This window comes from Saccostrea cucullata, unplaced genomic scaffold (genome assembly GCF_032062105.1).
Source record: "Saccostrea cucullata isolate Sc308-1 unplaced genomic scaffold, CSIRO_AGI_Scuc_v1 ctg1694, whole genome shotgun sequence".
Lineage (NCBI taxonomy): Eukaryota > Metazoa > Mollusca > Bivalvia > Ostreida > Ostreidae > Saccostrea > Saccostrea cuccullata.
Genome location: NW_026924209.1, coordinates 80,702 through 100,896, shown reverse-complemented (window position 1 = coordinate 100,896; position 20,195 = coordinate 80,702). Strand labels below are relative to the sequence as shown.

The 20,195-nt window shown below is 32.6% G+C and overlaps 2 protein-coding genes across 4 annotated transcripts in view; both read right to left on the bottom strand.

The window, feature by feature from the left end:
• Positions 1 to 20,195, bottom strand: part of LOC134265961 (uncharacterized) — a 73,795-nt gene that overhangs the window by 21,553 nt on the left and 32,047 nt on the right. The gene's annotated exons all lie outside the window — the stretch shown is intronic.
• Positions 1 to 20,195, bottom strand: part of LOC134265957 (uncharacterized) — a 30,003-nt gene that overhangs the window by 3,172 nt on the left and 6,636 nt on the right. The window contains exons 6-8 of the mRNA XM_062748155.1: positions 18,377 to 18,661; positions 15,801 to 16,085; positions 15,139 to 15,183 (exon numbers count right to left, since the gene is read on the bottom strand). Coding sequence (XP_062604139.1) covers positions 15,139 to 15,183; positions 15,801 to 16,085; positions 18,377 to 18,661 — 615 coding nt within the window. The remainder of the gene's footprint in view (positions 1 to 15,138; positions 15,184 to 15,800; positions 16,086 to 18,376; positions 18,662 to 20,195) is intronic.

Sequence of the window (20,195 nt, the reverse complement as noted above, 5' to 3'; positions counted from 1 at the left end):
TGGTAGCTGGTCCAGAAATCAGCATACTTACTAAAGAGTTCACACGAATGTGGAAATGTTTAGGACAAGAGGGAAAACATCACGAAAAAATTCATGTTGCTCAAAAAAGTTTTTTTTTCAAAAGTAAATCGGGCTACGCTTATGTTTTTTTTTCGAAATGGGACGGTCCTTCGGATGAGACCGTATAAACCGAGGCCCCGTGTCGCATTAGGTGTTGGCACGAAAAAGATCCCTCACTGCTCAAAGGCCCTGAGTGCCGAGCATAGGACAAAATTTGTAGCCCTCCACCGACAAGTGGCGGCGTCTCCATATGAGTGAAAGATTCTCGAGAGGGACATTAAACAATATACAATCAATCAATCATTCAATCAATCGAAATGGGAAATCCATTTGAGGAATAGTTGTTGGATCTTTATAGATGTTGTTGAAAAGGAAACTGCAGATGAAATATTTTGAAAAAGGGGACAATTGGAAAGAACAATATAGGAAATCCCTTTTAAAGGTCAAATATCAAGGAAATACATGTAGATATAATTACAATATTCGTTGAATTTTAAACCTCGTTGTTTTCTATATTTACCTGTTCAAATATCGCTAAAAATAACGCTCATCAATAGAGTTACTTCCCTTTTTTGTGACGTCATTAGAGACACTCGACAAAATCTAATTACATAAGTATAGTTAAAAGTGCTCTTGATTATCTAAAATTATGGTAAATTTTGGAGAACAGAAATGTTGCTATATCAGAGTTACCTGTCTGTTAAGAATAGGCTTAGCATATTTAAGTCAAGAAAGCGCAAACTGATTATTCTTCTTCGACCGATTCTGTGGAAATGAGAATAACATAATTGACAAGGGATCATCGCAGAAGATAACGAATGTACATACATGTAATTTGTATTTAATGCCTTTTATCGAGTGTGATCAATATTTCCGCAAAAAATATTTAACTGCAGAAAATTGATTTTATGTGTTGTTTCTTAATCATCATACAGGAACAAGAATTTTACATTGTGAAAAAGTACAGAATTCTTTTTTTTACATTGCAAAGCACACGGCGATTTTGTTTTACATGTTAAGTATACTATAATGAACAATTATCATCCGTGGGAATCGGAAGATGTAGTTTTCACAGGTGCTTGGAAACCCCCTCCTCCCCTCCCCCCCACCCCCAACCCCGGTTCTTCCCTTCCACAGTGGGTTTCATCTGCATTAAAATAATATTTTTCTCTGATATATTCATAAAGTATTACAACCAAAAAATCCAAAATTTAAGGAAAAATAAGGCTTGTTTAAGCCTTTTATAAATTTATACAAACTGTAACTAAAAGAGAAGGTTCTGTTTTTGTGTCATAGGGTATGAATTTTCCCCGTCCCTAAGCACCTGTGGTAACTTAACATTTGCCTGGATCCTTTTTAATTTATGCGTAACAAGTAAGTTTTATTTGCCTCCCCCCTCTCCTTTCGAAGTAACATTTCTTTGTTGTCCCCCTCAACGGATATTTATTGCTTCATACAGGTCTGAAAATCTTTGTCACATAGCGCTTTCATTCTAAAAATATTTTGATATCAATTATTTTACCCTAATTTAGATTAGAAAGAAGAAAACAAAACCATTTTAAGTATACATTCTAATTACATATGCTCTTGTGGTACCTATGTCAATACGCCAGCACAAGAGAGAATAAGACGTTAGTGCAGGAGGAAAACAAAACTGCGGGCAGAAAATTGAGGAACAATCACTTGCATGCACAAACACTGATGTTTTATTGTTTAAATAAATATGTAATGGAAACAATTTTGATATAAATATTTCTAGAAAAGGTACAACTGGAAGTAAATGACCGCATTCTTGAGTAACTTTCTGGGACAGAAACAAGATCTGTGATCTTTTGAGTACTGTAACAAGAATAAAAAAAATTCCCCTAAAAACAGTATTGCAGCTATAAATACCTAAACTGAGAAATTGAAAAATGCAATTTAAATTTGAAATAAAACTAAGAAATTCTTGATATAATGTTATAATTAATTAATTAAAATGTAGCCTTAGCTTGTCTATGTAAAATGTCGCTTATATACTAGTTAACATTTCTAGTTCCCCAGGCAAGTTTTTCCCTTACACCCCTCTTATATTGAATTATTTTAACATTTAATTCAATAAGTATACAGGATAAAAAAAGTAGCAATACAATTTTTTCTCACTTGAAGCACTTTAACACAATATGCAGAAATGTAAAGGCACCCTAGAATTAAAAAATCACAACGTTAGATACTGCATTATCCTCCATTCAAACAAATTCACCGTACGACAACCGTTCCTTAAAGAGTTAACACTACTTAAGAAAAATTCTTTTATTGAATGTTTTCCATGTGGAGACTACCGGTAGGTCGTTCTCTAGTTCAGCTACATTCTGCTGCTGGAAAAGCTGTCTCAAACTCCGATTTATCTTCTTTCGTACATGTTAGTTAGGGTTGAGATTAGGATGACAAGGGGGCTTACCGAAAGTGCGTGTGCCTTGCTAACTAAAGTTACATAATGTATTATTACATGTATATCCCACCCCTCCAGTTTGACATTGAGGGGAGGGCACTTCTGGTTCCGCTTCTATTGATTTTTCCGGATAAACTCTAGGATGATTTTGTGGTGTTTGTTGATAATCTAGCGATTTCTAATGCTTAGAAGGAATTTAGATATGCTTTGTTGGTTTTTCGGACGATAATTATAAAGGTTTTAAGTAAAATAAAGTCATACAATGAAAGGAAACAGAACTCTCGTTAACTACAACAAGTTTTGGCCATTTCAGCTTCACTTTCAGATTGTTGTGGGGATATAGAACGCATATGAATCAATTTTTTTTTCTGTTTTTCTTTATCAATTAAAGATGGAGAAGAGATGGAAGTAAAAAATATGAAGAATATACTTGAAAAAACATATGGAATTCGAACTTCATGCTTTTTAACAAAAACAGTCACAGTCGAGTAATTACACATTCGATTACATTTATTTTGGTCTTGACAGGTACATGTAAGTATTGCAAATTAAAGGTAAAAGTATAAGCAACTAGTACATTGATGTTAAGGTTTTGGACTTTTTGAAAAAAATTAAAGTGGGGACTTAGAAATTTGACAAGTATATAGATAGTGTTTCGTGTTTATTGGGCTCAAGACCATCTCTTTTGAAATCGAATGTCCATATTTTCCTCAATTGCAGGTGCGTAAGAATTCAAATATATACTTAATATGTCTTGCTCCGATTTATTGTTACAGTTAAAAGCCCACATGGCAACTTCTAACAAACAATAATGTTCCAAACACAGCAATAAAACATGCACATCCTATTTCACGATGTCTCTGATGACGTCACGCAACAAGGAAGATAAGCAATTTACAATAAATGGTCGACTTGTCACACAGGTAAGTTTAAACGACTATGAATGATGGAAATTGGTGACATAAAATTAAAAAGAGCTCAGAAGGTCATTCATATTGCTCCAGAGGCTGACAATAATAAATAGTTATGAATTTTCACAAAAATATTATACTTTTTATACTTGACCTTTTAGAAGATGAAAATAAAGATTTTATGAGCTTGCTCAAAAGGATAAATTTCGCCTATTTAATCCCTAACAAAAATCTGATTCTTCAAAGTCAAAGATGGCAAATTTTGAAGATGACTGCACCCACCCGTTTTTCTAGGTTATTTATTTTCAGAGTAGGCTATCCGATGTACAAGGATTTTTTGATTATGAAAACTAATACCCCAGTCTCTCTCTTCCACAGAATGGTTTTTTAATACACATGTGCGGTGTTAAATCTCAATTCATGCCTATTTTGGAAGCAGGTCATTGATTAATTGATTGTATATTGTTTAACGTCCCTCTAGAGAATTTTTCACTCATACGAAGACGTCACCGTATGCTGGTGAAGGGCTTCAAATTTTGACCTTTCCTAGGCACTCAGGGCCATCGAGCAGTGAAGGATCTTTATCGTGCCAACGTCTGCCGAATTAAATGTGGATCAGTTATGGATGACATTTTGAAAAGGCGAGGATTTGCGATGGATACCAATTCATGATGTTATTAGATAACTGAAACGATATCAAATGCATTACCATCAATTTTTCATTCATTCAAGGGTTGTGTTACAGTGTCGGCCTTTGTTTGGAAAGATAAAAAGACAGCAAAACAGGCCATAAATATGTTTGAGAACGCCATAGCAATATTCCAATTCTAAAGCACTCCTTGTGACAATTTGAGAGAACCTCTAATCAATGCACTGGAAGAATTTGCTGTCATCATGTACAACCAGCAATGGCAATAACGTAAATGATACTCGCCCTGATCCCCTTCCTAAATAGCAACTCTAGTAGAGGATAATAGGAGAACTGAATTGCAGGTTGGAAATTTGCAAGTGCCGAACTTTACACTAACCTTCAAGTTGAGGTGTAGCAAAAGTACAAAAAAATTGCAGATATTGGGTCCTACACCGGGCAATCTTGCCAGCAATTGCTGCATCATGTCAAGTCTCAAGAACTACTTAAATGTGGGTGTAATATAACTTCATCTCCTTCAGGTCCAGATTACCTTCCATTGCTTTATGCAGCTATGCACGGTTCGGAAGATTAAGTCTATTATGTCATTAAAACAGCTTTTGTTTGTATTTAAGTGCATGCTCAGTGTATGTAGATATAAAATGGAGCTCAAATTATATCATATATCAAGTTAATTCATTAAAAAAAAAGTATTACCAAGAAACGTTCCAAATATTAGGAAAAATATGAAAACAGACGCCACTTTGAAATAAGTGGCGTCCATCTTGAAAATGGCCGAAACTTGAATGGCCAACGATATTTCTAATTCCAGTAATAGTCAAGGAACCTTCATGCACAATTTGGTGCTTGTATCCGCAAGTGAAATATTTTCACCACTATCCGCTACGCTATATTGAGTCAATTGGCACTATCTTCTTTTTATATAGCCTTATATAAAAACGTGAACCCTAGTAGTAGGTCAACCTACCCAAAGTATTAATTGAAGAACTAAATATCATTCGGGGTCATGATTTGAAAAAAAACTCGAATGTTACGTGAGTATGTTTTTCTATTCATATGACTAATCTTGGCGTTTCTGTTTGATAAGACCCATGTGGAGAGGGGATCGTGATTGGAATAATATTTAATCTAACTGAGATTACTTCTGTATCAATATGATTAATCATGGTTTTGCTGTTCTTAAGAAGAAGATTCTTAAAGATCTGTTTCTATTTATTCCCATGTAAAACTTGATCAACTATTTTGACATTATACTATTCCAAAGGTCATGATCATCATTTGAAATAATTGAATCTTTACAACATGTATATGCTACCAAAACCAACATAACTAACATTACTTTGTTGTTCCTTGGATTATAGAGTAGTTTTTGTCTATATCTTCCTTTATGAAACATTAATATCACAAATCCCATGGTACATTTTAATCCAACTTACCCCTGGGTCACAATTAAGAAAACGCTTCAATTTACAAAAAAGGAAAACGTTGCCCCATTTTCCGAGGGATTCCGGAAAAGGATTTGAAAATGTGAATTGTTTAAAGACGAATGGAGAAGCGCAGGATCGGATTTTAGACAAAATGTAAACAGAAAAGCACAATTTAGCTCACAAAAGATTGCGAATGCATACATAAATCATACGAATCACTTTGATTAAAGGATATCCAATCCTCAGATAAATTAAATATGTTGGCTTAAATTTTCATTGGTAAATGTACTTTTCATCAGGTCAACAGTAAATAACTTGCCTTTGTAAGGTAAATATGATTCATCTTTTTCAAACCTTTTTTTGTAAGTATATCTCTTCCTAAACAAAAAATCAAGGACATAGCATTTTTTAAAAGAAGAAATTCCTTATATATATATATTTTTTTTTCCACTAATACCCATTAGAAAGTATTTCCCATGTAATTCAGATAAAGAGAACCTAATTGGTTTTCTATATAGTCATTCCAGATGACAATTTTGAACAACAAAAAACATTGCCTGAAATTTTCTGACAATTCATTTAATATCAATTATTGTGTTTTAACACAATATTCATACGAAAATCATACAGTACTTTTAAGGCTTCCCGGAGCTTTAAATGCATTTTAAACGTAACACTGCATTGAAAAGTTTTGTGTTTTATTTCTAAGTTATGTACACAAGTACGCCCAATTCATCAAGAGAGTTCTCTAGGCTATATAAATGTATTTGTTACGATATCACACGACCTCATTGATCACGTGGCTGTAATTTCTACTGTTCTGAAGTGATTTACAGAAATCGCTTCAGCGCAGGTAATTAAATTCTTATTAAATTTTGTCACGCAAAATAGTTGCATCCTTGTGAACTCATAATGTGCTTGGGAAAAGTTATACTATTCCTCTGGTACCAAAAAGTTCACATTAAGTTCAACTTAACGACAAATCTGAGGGAATTTTCCGCTCAATATCTTCATCTGTTTTAAAACATAGCCATCATTAATTTTTCCCAAATAAGATTCAGTTATAGGGGAACTCCTCTTACAAATTCTTTACAAATTTCTACAAAAGATATTAAATAAATCCTCAATAATCACCTGTGCCAGGCCTTTTTATACACATTTTTTGAATTCTGTTTCTATCTACGGTATAAAAAAAGTAAACGTCAAGCGTATATTTTCGTACGTATTTTGAACACGCTTGATTTTAAATAAGAGTAATAAAGTAAAGTAATCTAAATTATTGGATATATTACGATTTTTCAGAAAATGACGAAAACACGTTTATTTCAATCTAGCTTTCTGCATCTTTATATGCAGATTAAATACAGTTAATGTAAATGCAGTACAGTTAAGGCAACACATGAAAAAAATATGGTAATGAAGTCATAATGAGGTCTGACGTCATGACAGTTGCTCCGCCCTGAATGATCCATATAAGGAAATGGTGCTCAAAATAACTATTTACCAATATTTGCAAGACTTTGTAATAAACAACAATATCTTCGTGTTTAAATAGAAAATAATTAGTGATTTCTGGTATATAAACAGCATGTCTTAAAAATAATTCTCTTTTTAATGTGTCGTTTGAATGCATTCGGCTTCAGCCAAGCGCTTGCACTCGGTGACACGGAATCTAAAAACGTGGCGACATCATCTGAGATTTGCAGTGGATTTAAATGCAATAACCACACAATAAAATAGGGATAAAGTAAGAGACAAGGCATTGTTTTTCCCATTTACGAGAATATGAGGACATTATTTCGGAAGATAGCACTGCAGATAATTGAGATGATTTACACAAGCTCCGTAGATCCATCACTGCACTGTAATTTCAGGCCAGATATGTATACGCATATGTACATGTAGGTACATGTGTAGATCTACAATATGTAGACATGATTTTGTTAACATAAAAAACCCGAGTGTGTTCATTTAAATGTATTACATCTATCACAGTCAGTGAAAAACTGTAATGCAGTGCCTTATGTGTATCCCCCCCCCCCCTCCCTATACTAAGTTGCACACTTTTTATTACTATTAAATTATTATTAAAAATTAATTGCACTAAATATGTACTGAGTTCCTGTCAATTAGCTCATTTTCTTTGAGACAATATGTGTAGTAATGGAGGTCATCAGTTAAACAAATTTAAACTTAATTAAATGAGATGTTTCAGTGTTTCAGTCAATGATTCACCATTGACTAGGCCATAAAAAGCAATAATGTCTTTTGACATAAAAATATGCTAGGCCTACACAATTTAAAAAAAAAATTATCAGTATCATTTTGTTGAAAACAGAGAACCCCCACTTCAGATCTATGGTTGTAATTTTCTAGAATTTCTAAACTAATAAAAAAAAATAATTATTCATTTTTTTTGTTTACATGTACATTAAAAATATTTTTTATAATTCTTTTCTCATTGTAGCTGTCAAGAGTTTCAGGCTTAAAGAATGAATAAAAAAAATGCATCATTTCCCCACAGGGTATGTATATTTCTAGAGCATTTCACATTTTTAAATTATGCATGTGCTATACATTTTATTTGTTTGTTGTTTTTTTTTATTTTGGTAAAGGAAAAACTCAATTTTTTTTTTTAGAAAATATTCTATCAATAACTATTGTAAATGTCAGAGGTTGCACTTTCCCAGAGAAGTTTTGTAACACAATTTTTTTTTCCATTTATACATGTTATATAAATAATATAAATTCACTACAGTAAACAGTGAGCATAATTTGTTTTGTCAAATGTAATGCCATTTTATTCTACAATATATATTTAGTAATCTTATAGCATATAACTGCATATATATTGTGTTGTAGGCATAGCTATTCCCAAATGTTGGACTAATGGATTCATTCAGGCAGCAAGTTAATCCATCATATAAGGAAAATGGTATGCTCAATATTAGCTATAAACCATACAAAGTTTTGATAACAAAACTAGCAGAAGAATTGAAAACATGTATATATTCTATGTTAAATGTTTCAATTCATTTTTTATTTAATTTTTTTTTAACAAAATTTACTTTCAATAATGGTATTTCCTTATTTTCTCATATTTTCAGAATGAATTTTATCCACAAGAACATGAAGTGAAGGAAATAATTTGCACCTACCCAGCATTCCTAGTCTGTCATTGGATTTTAAAAGAAATGTTTATTAAATAAATTTTCTAGATAAATGATAATTTGACTTTTTCATTATATAATATTTACCGTACATGTGTTGAAAAGACTACATATATTATTAAGATTTGAAAATCTTAACTTGCAAACTATTTTGTGTAGAGGGTACTTATTTCCAGCATGTGCATTGTGTTCATTTATTTTTCAATAATATTACCAAGTTCAAGTTCAAGTTCAATTTATTCTCCCAAACCAAAATATTGGTACATGGGGTACAGTAAAACATATATACATTTTAAACAAACTGGTCAGAGGTACAAAAAATATCATATATACAATACAAAATATGTTACAAAATGACAAAAAATGAAAAAGAGGGAGAAACAGACAGTAAGTATCATATTAAGGAGAGCAGGTAGCGTCATAAATTTTTAGAATAAACATACATAATTTTTTCAGAATTTGTTCGTTTTGAGTTGACATAAGTTCTGTAAATTTAATAATATTCGGTCTAGTAGAATAATATTTACCTAGGTATTTTCTCCTTTCATTTTCCAAAGCTTTGCATTCTAGTATATAGTGAAATTCATCAGCAATTTGACCTTTACTACAAAGTGTACAAAGTCTTTCAGAAAGTGGTATATCACACCACCTTCCAGTTTCTACTGGTAGATGATGATTTGTAGTGCGAAATTTTATTAGAATTTTTCTAAATTTAGGCGATAATTTACAAAGATAGTTTTCGAATCCAAAGTTTTGTTTAAAAAACAGGAGACAAGAGATCACCCTAATTGATTCAAAATAGGATATGGGACCACCATTTGATTCTGAGGGAAGGGGGAGGGGGTTCTGGCGAGTTTTTCCAAGTCAGATTTTTTCATTTCCATGTCAATGAAGGACTGTCACAGATTAATATTGATTTCTGATCAATTAGATGGAGGACAGAGTATTTATCTATTTTCCTCTCCGTTGAAAAGTATACTAAGCAGAAAAAATGTAAAAAAAAAAAACAACAAAAACTGTGGGAGTGGGAGATCACTGATCTGCAAGTATTTATTTTTAAAATCTGCCAGCCCCTCGGACACCTTTAAAATAAAATGGCTGTTCCAATGCCTACATCATGTATATAATTTGCAAATAAGTAGGGAGCTTAAGCCCCCCCCCCCCCAAGCAAAATGAAAGGGGGGGCTAAACAAACAGACAACAGTAATTTCCAAAGCCTACATTATGTATATTTGCAAATAAGTAGGGAGCCTAAGCCCCCCCACCCACGGTTCCGACGTGTATGCGTACAGTACTGACAGAGGGGTATATATATATCTAATTAATTATTAATGGATGCTTTATCTTAATTTACCATTTGTGTTCTACATAAATACATGTATATCGGCAATATTCGACCTATGTGTGTGTCCTACATGTATATATACACATCTTCGAGGAAATGCAAGAGGTTTGAAAGACATTAAATGTATACAATGTATGGAGAACGAATACACTGAATAGAAAGAAATGTCAAGGATTTTTATGAATACCGTCTTGATTTAGTAGAAAAAAGAGTCCAGCCCTCTCCGCATGTATATTTATTTAAATTTTACGAGGTAAACAAACTATATCAAGAACTCAAGAGTTATCTCCCATGCTGGGTCAATGATGCGTTTGAAATCTATAATTAAATTGACCTTTCCAAGATTTAAATTTTTAATCTAAAAGTGCAAGGGCAAGGCGACAATCTAAAAAGTAGGTTTTTATATTAAATTATTTATTTTATTGTATAGTTTTCAAAAAGTGATCCTCATTTCTTTGTAATCCTTTAGTTAATTAATATTTCGCGATGAAATTAGGAAAATATCCTACTTTTAATGCATTACTGTTTGTTTTAGCTGAATAACTTGATTATATCGGAAAACTAACTGAATGAGCATCACTTTTGAGAAAGTATAGATACATAGAGACAAGATAAAACATTGTGCAGTTAATTTTTTTTGTTTACCTTGCCCTTGCACTTTTTGGTTAAATTTGACATCTCATTTTTTGACCTAAAATCAGAGTCCTCGTGACCTGAGGGGTCACATGATGTCCAAAATTCCGATGTGAAAAGCGATGGACATACTCTTCAAGATAACAAATAGCTAATTTTACTAGAGTGTCTTGCTCAAAAATAAAACTATTAAACATTATATGTATCGGATTTCGTGAGTTTTTATAGAAAATGTTGCCTTAACTGTACTGAGACTCTCCCCATCATTACACTCAAGTTTGACGTGACGAGGTGAGTTTCAATTATGACGTCATATAGTCGTTTTTAAAAGCATTTCACAGAAATTTCTATTTTCAGTAATCATGGCAATGCTCAATTATCAAAATCAAAAGCCCATGTAATAAATTAAGTCTATAGTAAAATCTATATATTGAAATCAGACCAAACTTATGAGAGGAGTAACGCTTTTGAAATTATTAGTAGAAATAGAGACAGACATATGAAGTTTTGTCTATAATCAATACACATAAAGAAGCATATACGGTGTTTTTATTTTTTATTATTTAAAAAATTCCGATGAGCATTGATCCCTGCCTTTACTCAGGTTTTTAGCCTGGCTTTGCTGAAAGCAAATTCCTGACTACAGGTATAATGACCGACTGTCTTACTATAAATAGCACAGTAAAGAAAAAAAACTAAAACAGCGTCAAAACAGACGCTTCCGATTAACAAAATAGCCCCACTGCGAGACGATATTCAAACAAATACTTTAAACATACTAATCGTTGGTAAAGTTAATTATCACTATTTTTTCTTGAGATTTTAACTGAAAAAGATTTTTAGATGTTTGCTTTATTGGGATAATCTTGATATAACAATTTGTGCAAATACGCTACCGAATACATATTGTAAGTGAACTACAAGTATTTTCAATAGCGCGGGCTTTTCGAACCGGGAAATATTGTTGAAGAGTTTCAAGTTTCATATCTTTTTCGTCGATGTTATGTTAGAGGTTATTTTCTGTTTTGATTTTTAGTAAATCAATAGTAAAGTGAATTGGAAATTTAAAAACTAACATGCTTAAAGTCGCTTGACAATGTACATGTATCAATGTTCCTACATGTATTTGGCGATAAAAGACCTGTTGGTTTGAAACTTAAAGAATGTCTATAAGGCACACATGAGCATTATTTTAATTATCCAGAGTCTGAAGTTTGAAACTATGAGGAAAAAATCCATATTGAATAGAAAATATGCGAGAATATCCTGGAAATATTATTTATTGAATTTTTAAAGGCAAAATATATCTTAGGGTCTGGGCTGTTAATTTTAATTACTGGTAATGGGATATTTTTTAAATCATAATTATACAAACTCTGTTAAAAATCAATGGCAACACGGAATAACATTAAATATGTACTCTTTTCGGATCAGACAATAAACTCGAGCAATTAAAACCCAGCTTTCAGTTTTTTCAATACTTTAATTGTTCACTGCATTCCCAGTCTTACCAGAATCTTCTTTTATTTAAACCTTTCTCATATAATGTGGTCTGAATTTGCTTACCATACAGTACTCATCAGATGTAGTGAAGTTTTTTCTAAACAGTATTTATTAATAAACTTTCTGTAACAAAAAGGTCGGTGTCATTGTGCATTTACGTTCTATTATGTTTGTGTTTAGTATTCAATTATGGTGGATAGACACGTATGTATATGTATTTGCTAATTAATTTTATAGAAAAAAGATGACTTTTACAATTTTTTTTTATTTGTGTTAGTTTTTATGGCATGTGAATAAAAACATTTGTTTTACCCTGATAGTGTTGCTTCGCAAATTCTGCAAATAGTGTATGGCATACGCTTTGATTGGACCTTAAGAATTGAGTTAATATTTTCTCAATATTTGTAGCTAAGAATATATATTAAATGACTTAATTGATATTAAAACAACACCACTTATACGAGCCTGGTCTCAGATAAGTGAGTTTATTTTAGTAACCCTATGTCCCTCCATTCCCGATATTTTAAGTCTTTTCATATATATAATATTATATTCACCCTTATTCACAACATTTCATTCCGGATAATTTAGGGCCATTCCTATATAGTCTAATATTTAATCGTTTCCTCATCTTCCTTTCTTAATGAATCGATAAAACGGTAAGGTCATGGAAAAGTTTAGGAAGTTGAATTGTTGCAATGTTTTAATTTTTCCCACCCACCCTACTCTTGTTTTAGAACAAATACTGTTGTTCTTGTAATGTCATTATGCTTGGTCATGCATCTGCAAAAGCCTATGTTGCAGTGAAAATCGTGCGCACCAATATTCCCTTAATAGTGTCCTGCTTGGTCTAGCTCTTTCATCAACTTGTGTTGCATTAGTGAATTCTGTATGATTGCGTATTCTGCGAAGAGAGCCTGTGTGGTACAGCGTCCAATCAACCGATGTTGCGGTGATGAGGTCTCTGTTTTACCTATACCATGAATATTGCCTGTTGGGGATAGCGTCCACTTCAGCTTTATTATGGTTGAAATTCTTAGTGTTTGCGTATTCCGTCGCACCTCAACACAGTTGGACGAGTGCAACACATACTTTTGCGCTTATTCCACTTCCACTGTTTATTGATTTAATCGATATTTTAATTGATTGTTTGACCAATCGATTAATAGTTAATTGGTTGAATTTGATTGATTTTTTTTATTGGTGACGTTCATGCACTTGTATGACCTACCCAGTGCATGATCCGCCCGATTTGGTTCGTCACATTTGTTCTATTGATTCTTGATTGGTGGGCAGCCCTGTAGTTACCCCATAAAATTGATCACTGCGACCAAACGCGCCATATCAAGCAAGCAAAATAACATCCATATTGTTTGTTTGATTTATAGGAAATCTGAAATAAATGCATAAGCTTGGAGAATGTTGGTAGATAGGGAAGTTTTATTGCAAGTGTCAGGTACAATTAAAATGCGAAATCCTGATCTCTTAACTGTACATGCAAAAGCCACAAACAATGTTTTTTTTTTACAGAATAGTCAAGCTCATGAATTTGATAATATCCGGAAAAATAATTTTTAGTGGTTATGAGTATGTTTTGTAAGGACCCCTGTCTTTTTAAGTGCTATAGATAAGACATATTACTGAAAAATCACAAATTTTCGTGGGGTTTAATTTTCGTTCTTTCGAGGTATGAAGAGACCCACAAATTCATGCCCACCACGAAATATAAATTGTCAAATATGTAACAACATGTACTGAACAATTCTTCATCCACGATATCACCAAGAGTTTTTACTAAAACCACGAAAATTTGCCCTCATTTGATTTTACAGTATTCACTTCTATCTAGGTAAAGGTCTTGAGGTCAAACTTCAGGAACAATTTCGTAGGTCTTCTTAGTTGCAACTCATATAAAATAAATATAAAAATCCTAACTTCTCTAAGAATTAGTTTCATTCATAATTATTTTTAAAACAAATTAAATTAATAATTACATTCTTAACGTATAGCTAAGTGAATAGTTGAAAGAATAGTGTGACAAGTCTATTTTCATATGATTTTTTTATAAACAAATAATGTTTTTCCCGTAAAAACTAAATTTCTTGTTGTCGACTATGCCCTGGGCATTACCTTCTTGTGTATATGTTCTTATTAATATTCCTTATCATGACCGTACTGTTTTATAAAAAAATATTTTGAACGTCATTTACATCATATACATGTAAAATACCGTGTAAAATTTCTTAAATTTGTAAAAGTACTCTATTTGGATCCTAGACTGTTTGTCGGCGCAATATTTTGGTATTGGCCGTATCTAAGTTCTTGCTTTAAGAACAAGTAAAACAAGCGAAAATTGGATATAGTTTGGTATATATTTTTAACTTAATTTTATTGTTAAAATGTATATATTATACTTTCAAAATATTAACAAATTTTAACTCTCTAAAATTTTCATAATTTATTGAAATAAAATCTATGAATATAACATTGAAATAAAATTATCCTTCATGATTCTATGCTTTTTTTCTTTTATGTAATTATATATTTTTAAATGAAAATTGGTTTGTATAACCTGTCCTGAATATCATTGCCTTTTTTGTTGAAAAAGAAGCTTTTTCACCATTTTTTTAAATTTAAATTTTAGTGATGAATTTTGATCCCCTTCTGTGATTCAATTCTACCCTAAAGAATCAGTGCTTCTCGAGAGGGTGAAATTGTAGAAAGTTTACGATAATAAAAACAACGAGAAAGACAGCAACGAACACATTTTGATTAGTAAGTTCAATGAAGCCACGGAATCAGTTTAGCTAAATTGATTTTGCTCCTCCTTTCCTACTTTCTTATGAAAGAAGTTTCAGGAAATGATCTGTTGCACAAATTTAACACATAAAATATTTTCCAATATTACTTGTTTATCAAGAATGATTAATCTTCTTGATACAATTTTTTTTTATTATTCTGTAAAAGTGTTCTATGTACACCTATGTTATAATGATTCCTTTTCCCTACCTTTTGTATCCGGCGTCTTTTTGGGTGCACACAATCTTCCTATATCTACAAAATATCAATTCTTTCTTCCGTACAATAAATTTAAAACAAATTATTAACCACAGTGATGTGTTTAAACATTTCTTTCTGCAACAATTAATTTATCAACCTTTTTGTCAGTTACCGGGGGTATTTTTAGCAATTCAAAATATAAACAAAACATATCTCAAAATATTCCAACACATTCCAACAAATAATTTACATGTTCTCAGATAAAACTACATCATCCTTATTAAATATGATTATTTAAACTTATCCAAAATAGATCATGTAATGATAAGTTTAATTTCTTTTATTTCTATATGTAACATTGAGCAAAATAAAATACAATTAAAGGGATGTCACTCGTCAGCTCTTCAGAAAAGTTCAATAAGAATCTTTAACTTCAAAACTATATATTACAATTCATTTTTCAGCATAGTCAAATTCCGCAATGCAATTTATTCAATGCTCATTGAAAAAAAAAAACTGCTCACAAATTTATAAAGAAGATTTATCAGGCATTATTTTTTTTTAAGTGGAAGGTTATTGAGAAGAAAATTCTTCAAATCTTCAACAATAATATGATCTGAGAACAGTAAAATTCATATTTATTAAATCTACAATAATTTGGTTAAACACACCTGGTATCTCTTTTACAGTAGTTCCAATAAAGTTCTGAACCTCAATTTGGAATTGTTGATTTTGTAATGGCATCTGTTTGAGACACAACACAGGCTTAGGGACATTGTTTGATGTTCCTTTGTACGCTGCACTATTGATATCTATAGGTGTAAAACTGTCGTTGTCATCGCTTTTTATGCTCCACTTGGCATGTATTGGTTCCGGAATAGATTTTAATAACGCTGCGAATAAATATTTTTCTCCAATTTTGTTGTTTTGCTTCTCTATTTCAATATTAGGGAACCCTATTTTGATAAAATAAATTATGAAAATGAATAACCAAATGCATTTCTTCGTCATTTTGCAAATGCAACAGTTATTACATTCACCTTGTTATCGAATACAATTTACCATTAAGTTAAAGGTTGACTCATATTTCCTTAAAAGAATTTAGGTCATTTATCCAAAACTCAATTGGCTATGAATTATTTCGTTTGCTTGATGACGACAATCATTGGCATGGCAGGTCAATGAGGCATGCAAAACATAATTTTTTTTAAGAAATTTTCTCCAGAAGATATTACAAAACTCGGATAATATGAATCATATCAAATTACTTGAAGCATCCTTGACTCTTCAAATGTTTTAATTATCTTGATAGCTATATGTATTTGTTTTCAGAATCATTCCATATTTAAACAAGAGGCCCAGGGGCCACAGCGCTCACCTGAGCACATCGGGCTTGAATTTACTCCCCCCCCCCCTTCCAGGAGTTCATCATTTGAACAAACTAAAATCTACACTACCTGAGGATGATTCCATATAAATACCCCGAGCATCACTAATCATAGCTTTGAAGTACTTGAAAAGAAGATTTTAAAAATGTTTCCCTATATATCCGTATGTAAAACTTGGGTCGGCCATTTTGGCCCCACCCTTGCCCCGGGGGTCATGATTTGAACAAACTTGAATCTACACTACCTAAGGATGATTCCACATGAGTTTCATCTTTCCTAGCCCAGTGGTTCTGGAGGAGAAGATTTTAAAAGATTTTTCCTATATATTCCTATGTAAAACTAGGGTCGGCCATTTTGGCCCCATCTTTGCCCCGGGGGTCATGATTTGAACAAACTTGAATCTACACTACCTGAGGATGATTCCACATGGGTTTCATCTTTCCTAGCCCAGTGGTTCTGGAGAAGAAGATTTTTAAAGATTTTTCCTATATATTCCTATGTAAAACTTGGGTCGGCCATTTTGGCCCTACCCTTGCCCCGGGGGTCATGATTTGTACAAACTTGAATCTACACTACCTGAGGATGCTTCCACATGAGTTTCATCTTTCCTAGCCCAGTGGTTCTGGAGAAGAAGATTTTTAAAGATTTTTCCTATATATTCCTATGTAAAACTTTGGTCGGCCATTTTGGCCCCAACCTTGCCCCGGGGGTCATGATTTGAACAAATTTGAATCTACACTACCTGAGGATGCTTCCACATGAGTTTCATCTTTCCTAGCCCAGTGGTTCTGGAGAAGAAGATTTTTAAAGATTTTTCCTATATATTCCTATGTAAAACCTGGGTCGGCCATTTTGGCCCCACCCTTGCCCCGGGGGTCATGATTTGAACAAACTTGAATCTACACTACCTAAGGATGATTCCAGATGAGTTTCATCTTTCCTAGCCCAGTGGTTCTGGAGAAGAAGATTTTTAAAGATTTTTCCTATATATTCCTATGTAAAACTTGGGTCGGCCATTTTGGCCCCACCCTTGCCCCGGGGGTTATGATTTGAACAAACTTGAATCTACTCTACCTGAGGATGCTTCCACATGAGTTTCATCTTTCCTGGCCCAGCGGTTCTGGAGAAGAAGATTTTTTAAAAATGCCATTAATTTTTAACAAATTCATGTTTATCTCCCCTTGGAAAAGGGCGTGGCCCTTCATTTGAAGAAAACTTGAATCCCCTTCGTCCAAGGATACTGTGTGCCAAGTTTGGTTGAAATTGGCCCAATGGTTCTTGAGAAGAAGATGAAAATGTGAAAAGTTTACGACGACAACGACAACAACGCCAACAACGACAACGACGACAGACAACGGACAAATTTTGATCAGAAAAGCTCACTTGAGCCTTCGGCTCAGGTGAGCTAAAAACCATTCATGACTTTAAACACAAAAATACCTGTTGCTAGCTATGTCGGAAATCGTACAATGCTATACGTATTCCATTCACATAGAGTGATCTGATAATTTTTCAAAGTTTAACTATAATCGGATTTACTGACGGAAGCAAGGGAGGTTTTACGGAAGTAATTGTATATTACTCGCATTACCATAGTAATATATGAGGACATCTGCTTTCAAGCAAACAAACCAAAAACAATGCAAATGTAACCTTTCTGCGATAATGTCATCTGTTTAACCAGTAGGCATGAATTGTATGGAAATCTTGATTAAATAGTCTCGGGTACAGTCACTTTTTATACATTCCTAGTTACCTTTTCCTAAGAAAAAAGTCGTCTCACTTAAACACATACGTTTAATTGGGATAAGATGAAATGTGATGAGATCTATGAATATGGTATTATATCAGCATCATACCGAGTAAAATCACATTTCCAAACGTTGATCCAACTTTATTGGAGACCTTGCACTGATATGATCCAGCATCAAATTTGTTGACATTGTGAATGACTAATGATGGATCATGAAGTGTTCCGCCGGTATACTTTCCTTCACTTCCGCTTATGTCTATTTCATCCCCATCTTTCTGCCATTCTATTTTAGTTAGTGGTGGAGACTGGTCATAAAGAAATACATCGCATTTCAGTAACACAGAACGGCTGTCTACCCTGGTTTCATGGCTGTTAGTTATGTTTGGAGGGTCTGAAAACAGAAGATAAAGACTCTGATTGGCTGTTGTGAAACGAAGATTCCAAATCAATGCTAAAATATTTGATTTGTAAGAAAGTGGCAAAATCAGATTAAGGAAATCAAACAGAGTTATACTAAAATTAAAAAAGGAAATATTTGTCAAAGATTGACAGAAAATGCGACGTCAGAATACAGAATAGGAGCAGCCTCCAATCATAACATAATGTTTTGATATGGTTGAAACAAAATATTTATTCAAACAACTCAAAATCATTCAAGTATATTTTAAATTTATTTTGGTATTGTTTTGAATTTTAAAAATTTAATCAATTAAGGTAGTCCGATCCTAAGGTTTATAAACTTAGCAATTAAGTAATCAAAACTACTCATAAAAGTATCTCTGAATCCACAAAATTAGGTAAAAAGCATTGGTATCTAAGACTGGATTCAAGAAAATCTTTTTTTTTCTAAAACTGTACTAATTTGTTTTACTTTTATAGGGGTCAAATGTCAACTTTTATAAGATCTTTTTCTAAGACTTCCCAAAACCTTGAATCTAATAAAGATGAATAAAATGAAAACTGTGGCATAAAAAAATTCATTTTTTATCTTTATTTTGATGCATTTCAAATTCAATATTAAGTTTTGGAGTTATCCATCCTGGCTGAGGATCGGATATCCTTAAAACTGTACTTTGGTAGCTAGTTTTAAAAAGAAGTAATAATAATTTTGTGCATCTAGGCTCGTAATGGATTTATCTCTCTCTCTCTCTCTCTCTCTCTCTCTCTCTCTGTGCATTGCGCCCATCGTGTTTCAATACGCGAAATGCTCTTTCTTAGCTTTTAAGTCATCATTTCCTAACTTATCAACAATTTATTTGTTTGTTAAATTCTATCATATCTCACAATTTTACAGCCAATATAATACATGTAATTCATGATTACTTTTCCCAAACTCTATATACATGTCGTTTTAAAGCCTATTTGGATCAATCTATGATTATTTTCTGAACACTTTTTTCTCGCGTCATTACACTTATTCAAAAGGCCTTTTAATTTTTTTTCGCCATAGATTGATCCTAATAGATTTTCATAAGTATATTATATATTTTATTTCATTTTTAATGTATCTCAAAAATTGAAAAAAAGTCCAAGTATATGAACAAATATGCTATCTTGAGTGCGCTATTAGAATCGGTAATCAATATACCCCCCCCCCCCTTTCCTGAAAAGCTGGAACTTATATACAATATATATATTTTTTAATTTCTTTAATGCTTATTAGGAGCAAAGAAATGCTTAACTTCAAGAATTTCAAATTTACTGCTTCTTAATACAATGTAAGTTAACTCTGCTGGCCGTATAAGTTTTGCTAAGATTTTCAAATCTTAGCACGCTTTTAGTTACGTTCTTAAGGGTTACACTGTGCTTACGCCCTACTTGAGCATGATCATAGACTTCAGTACGTTTTCGGTTTTATACTTCGATCCCCAGTTATATAAATGTTTCAATAAACTGATAAAAAAAACTAGTCATTGGGTTGCTAT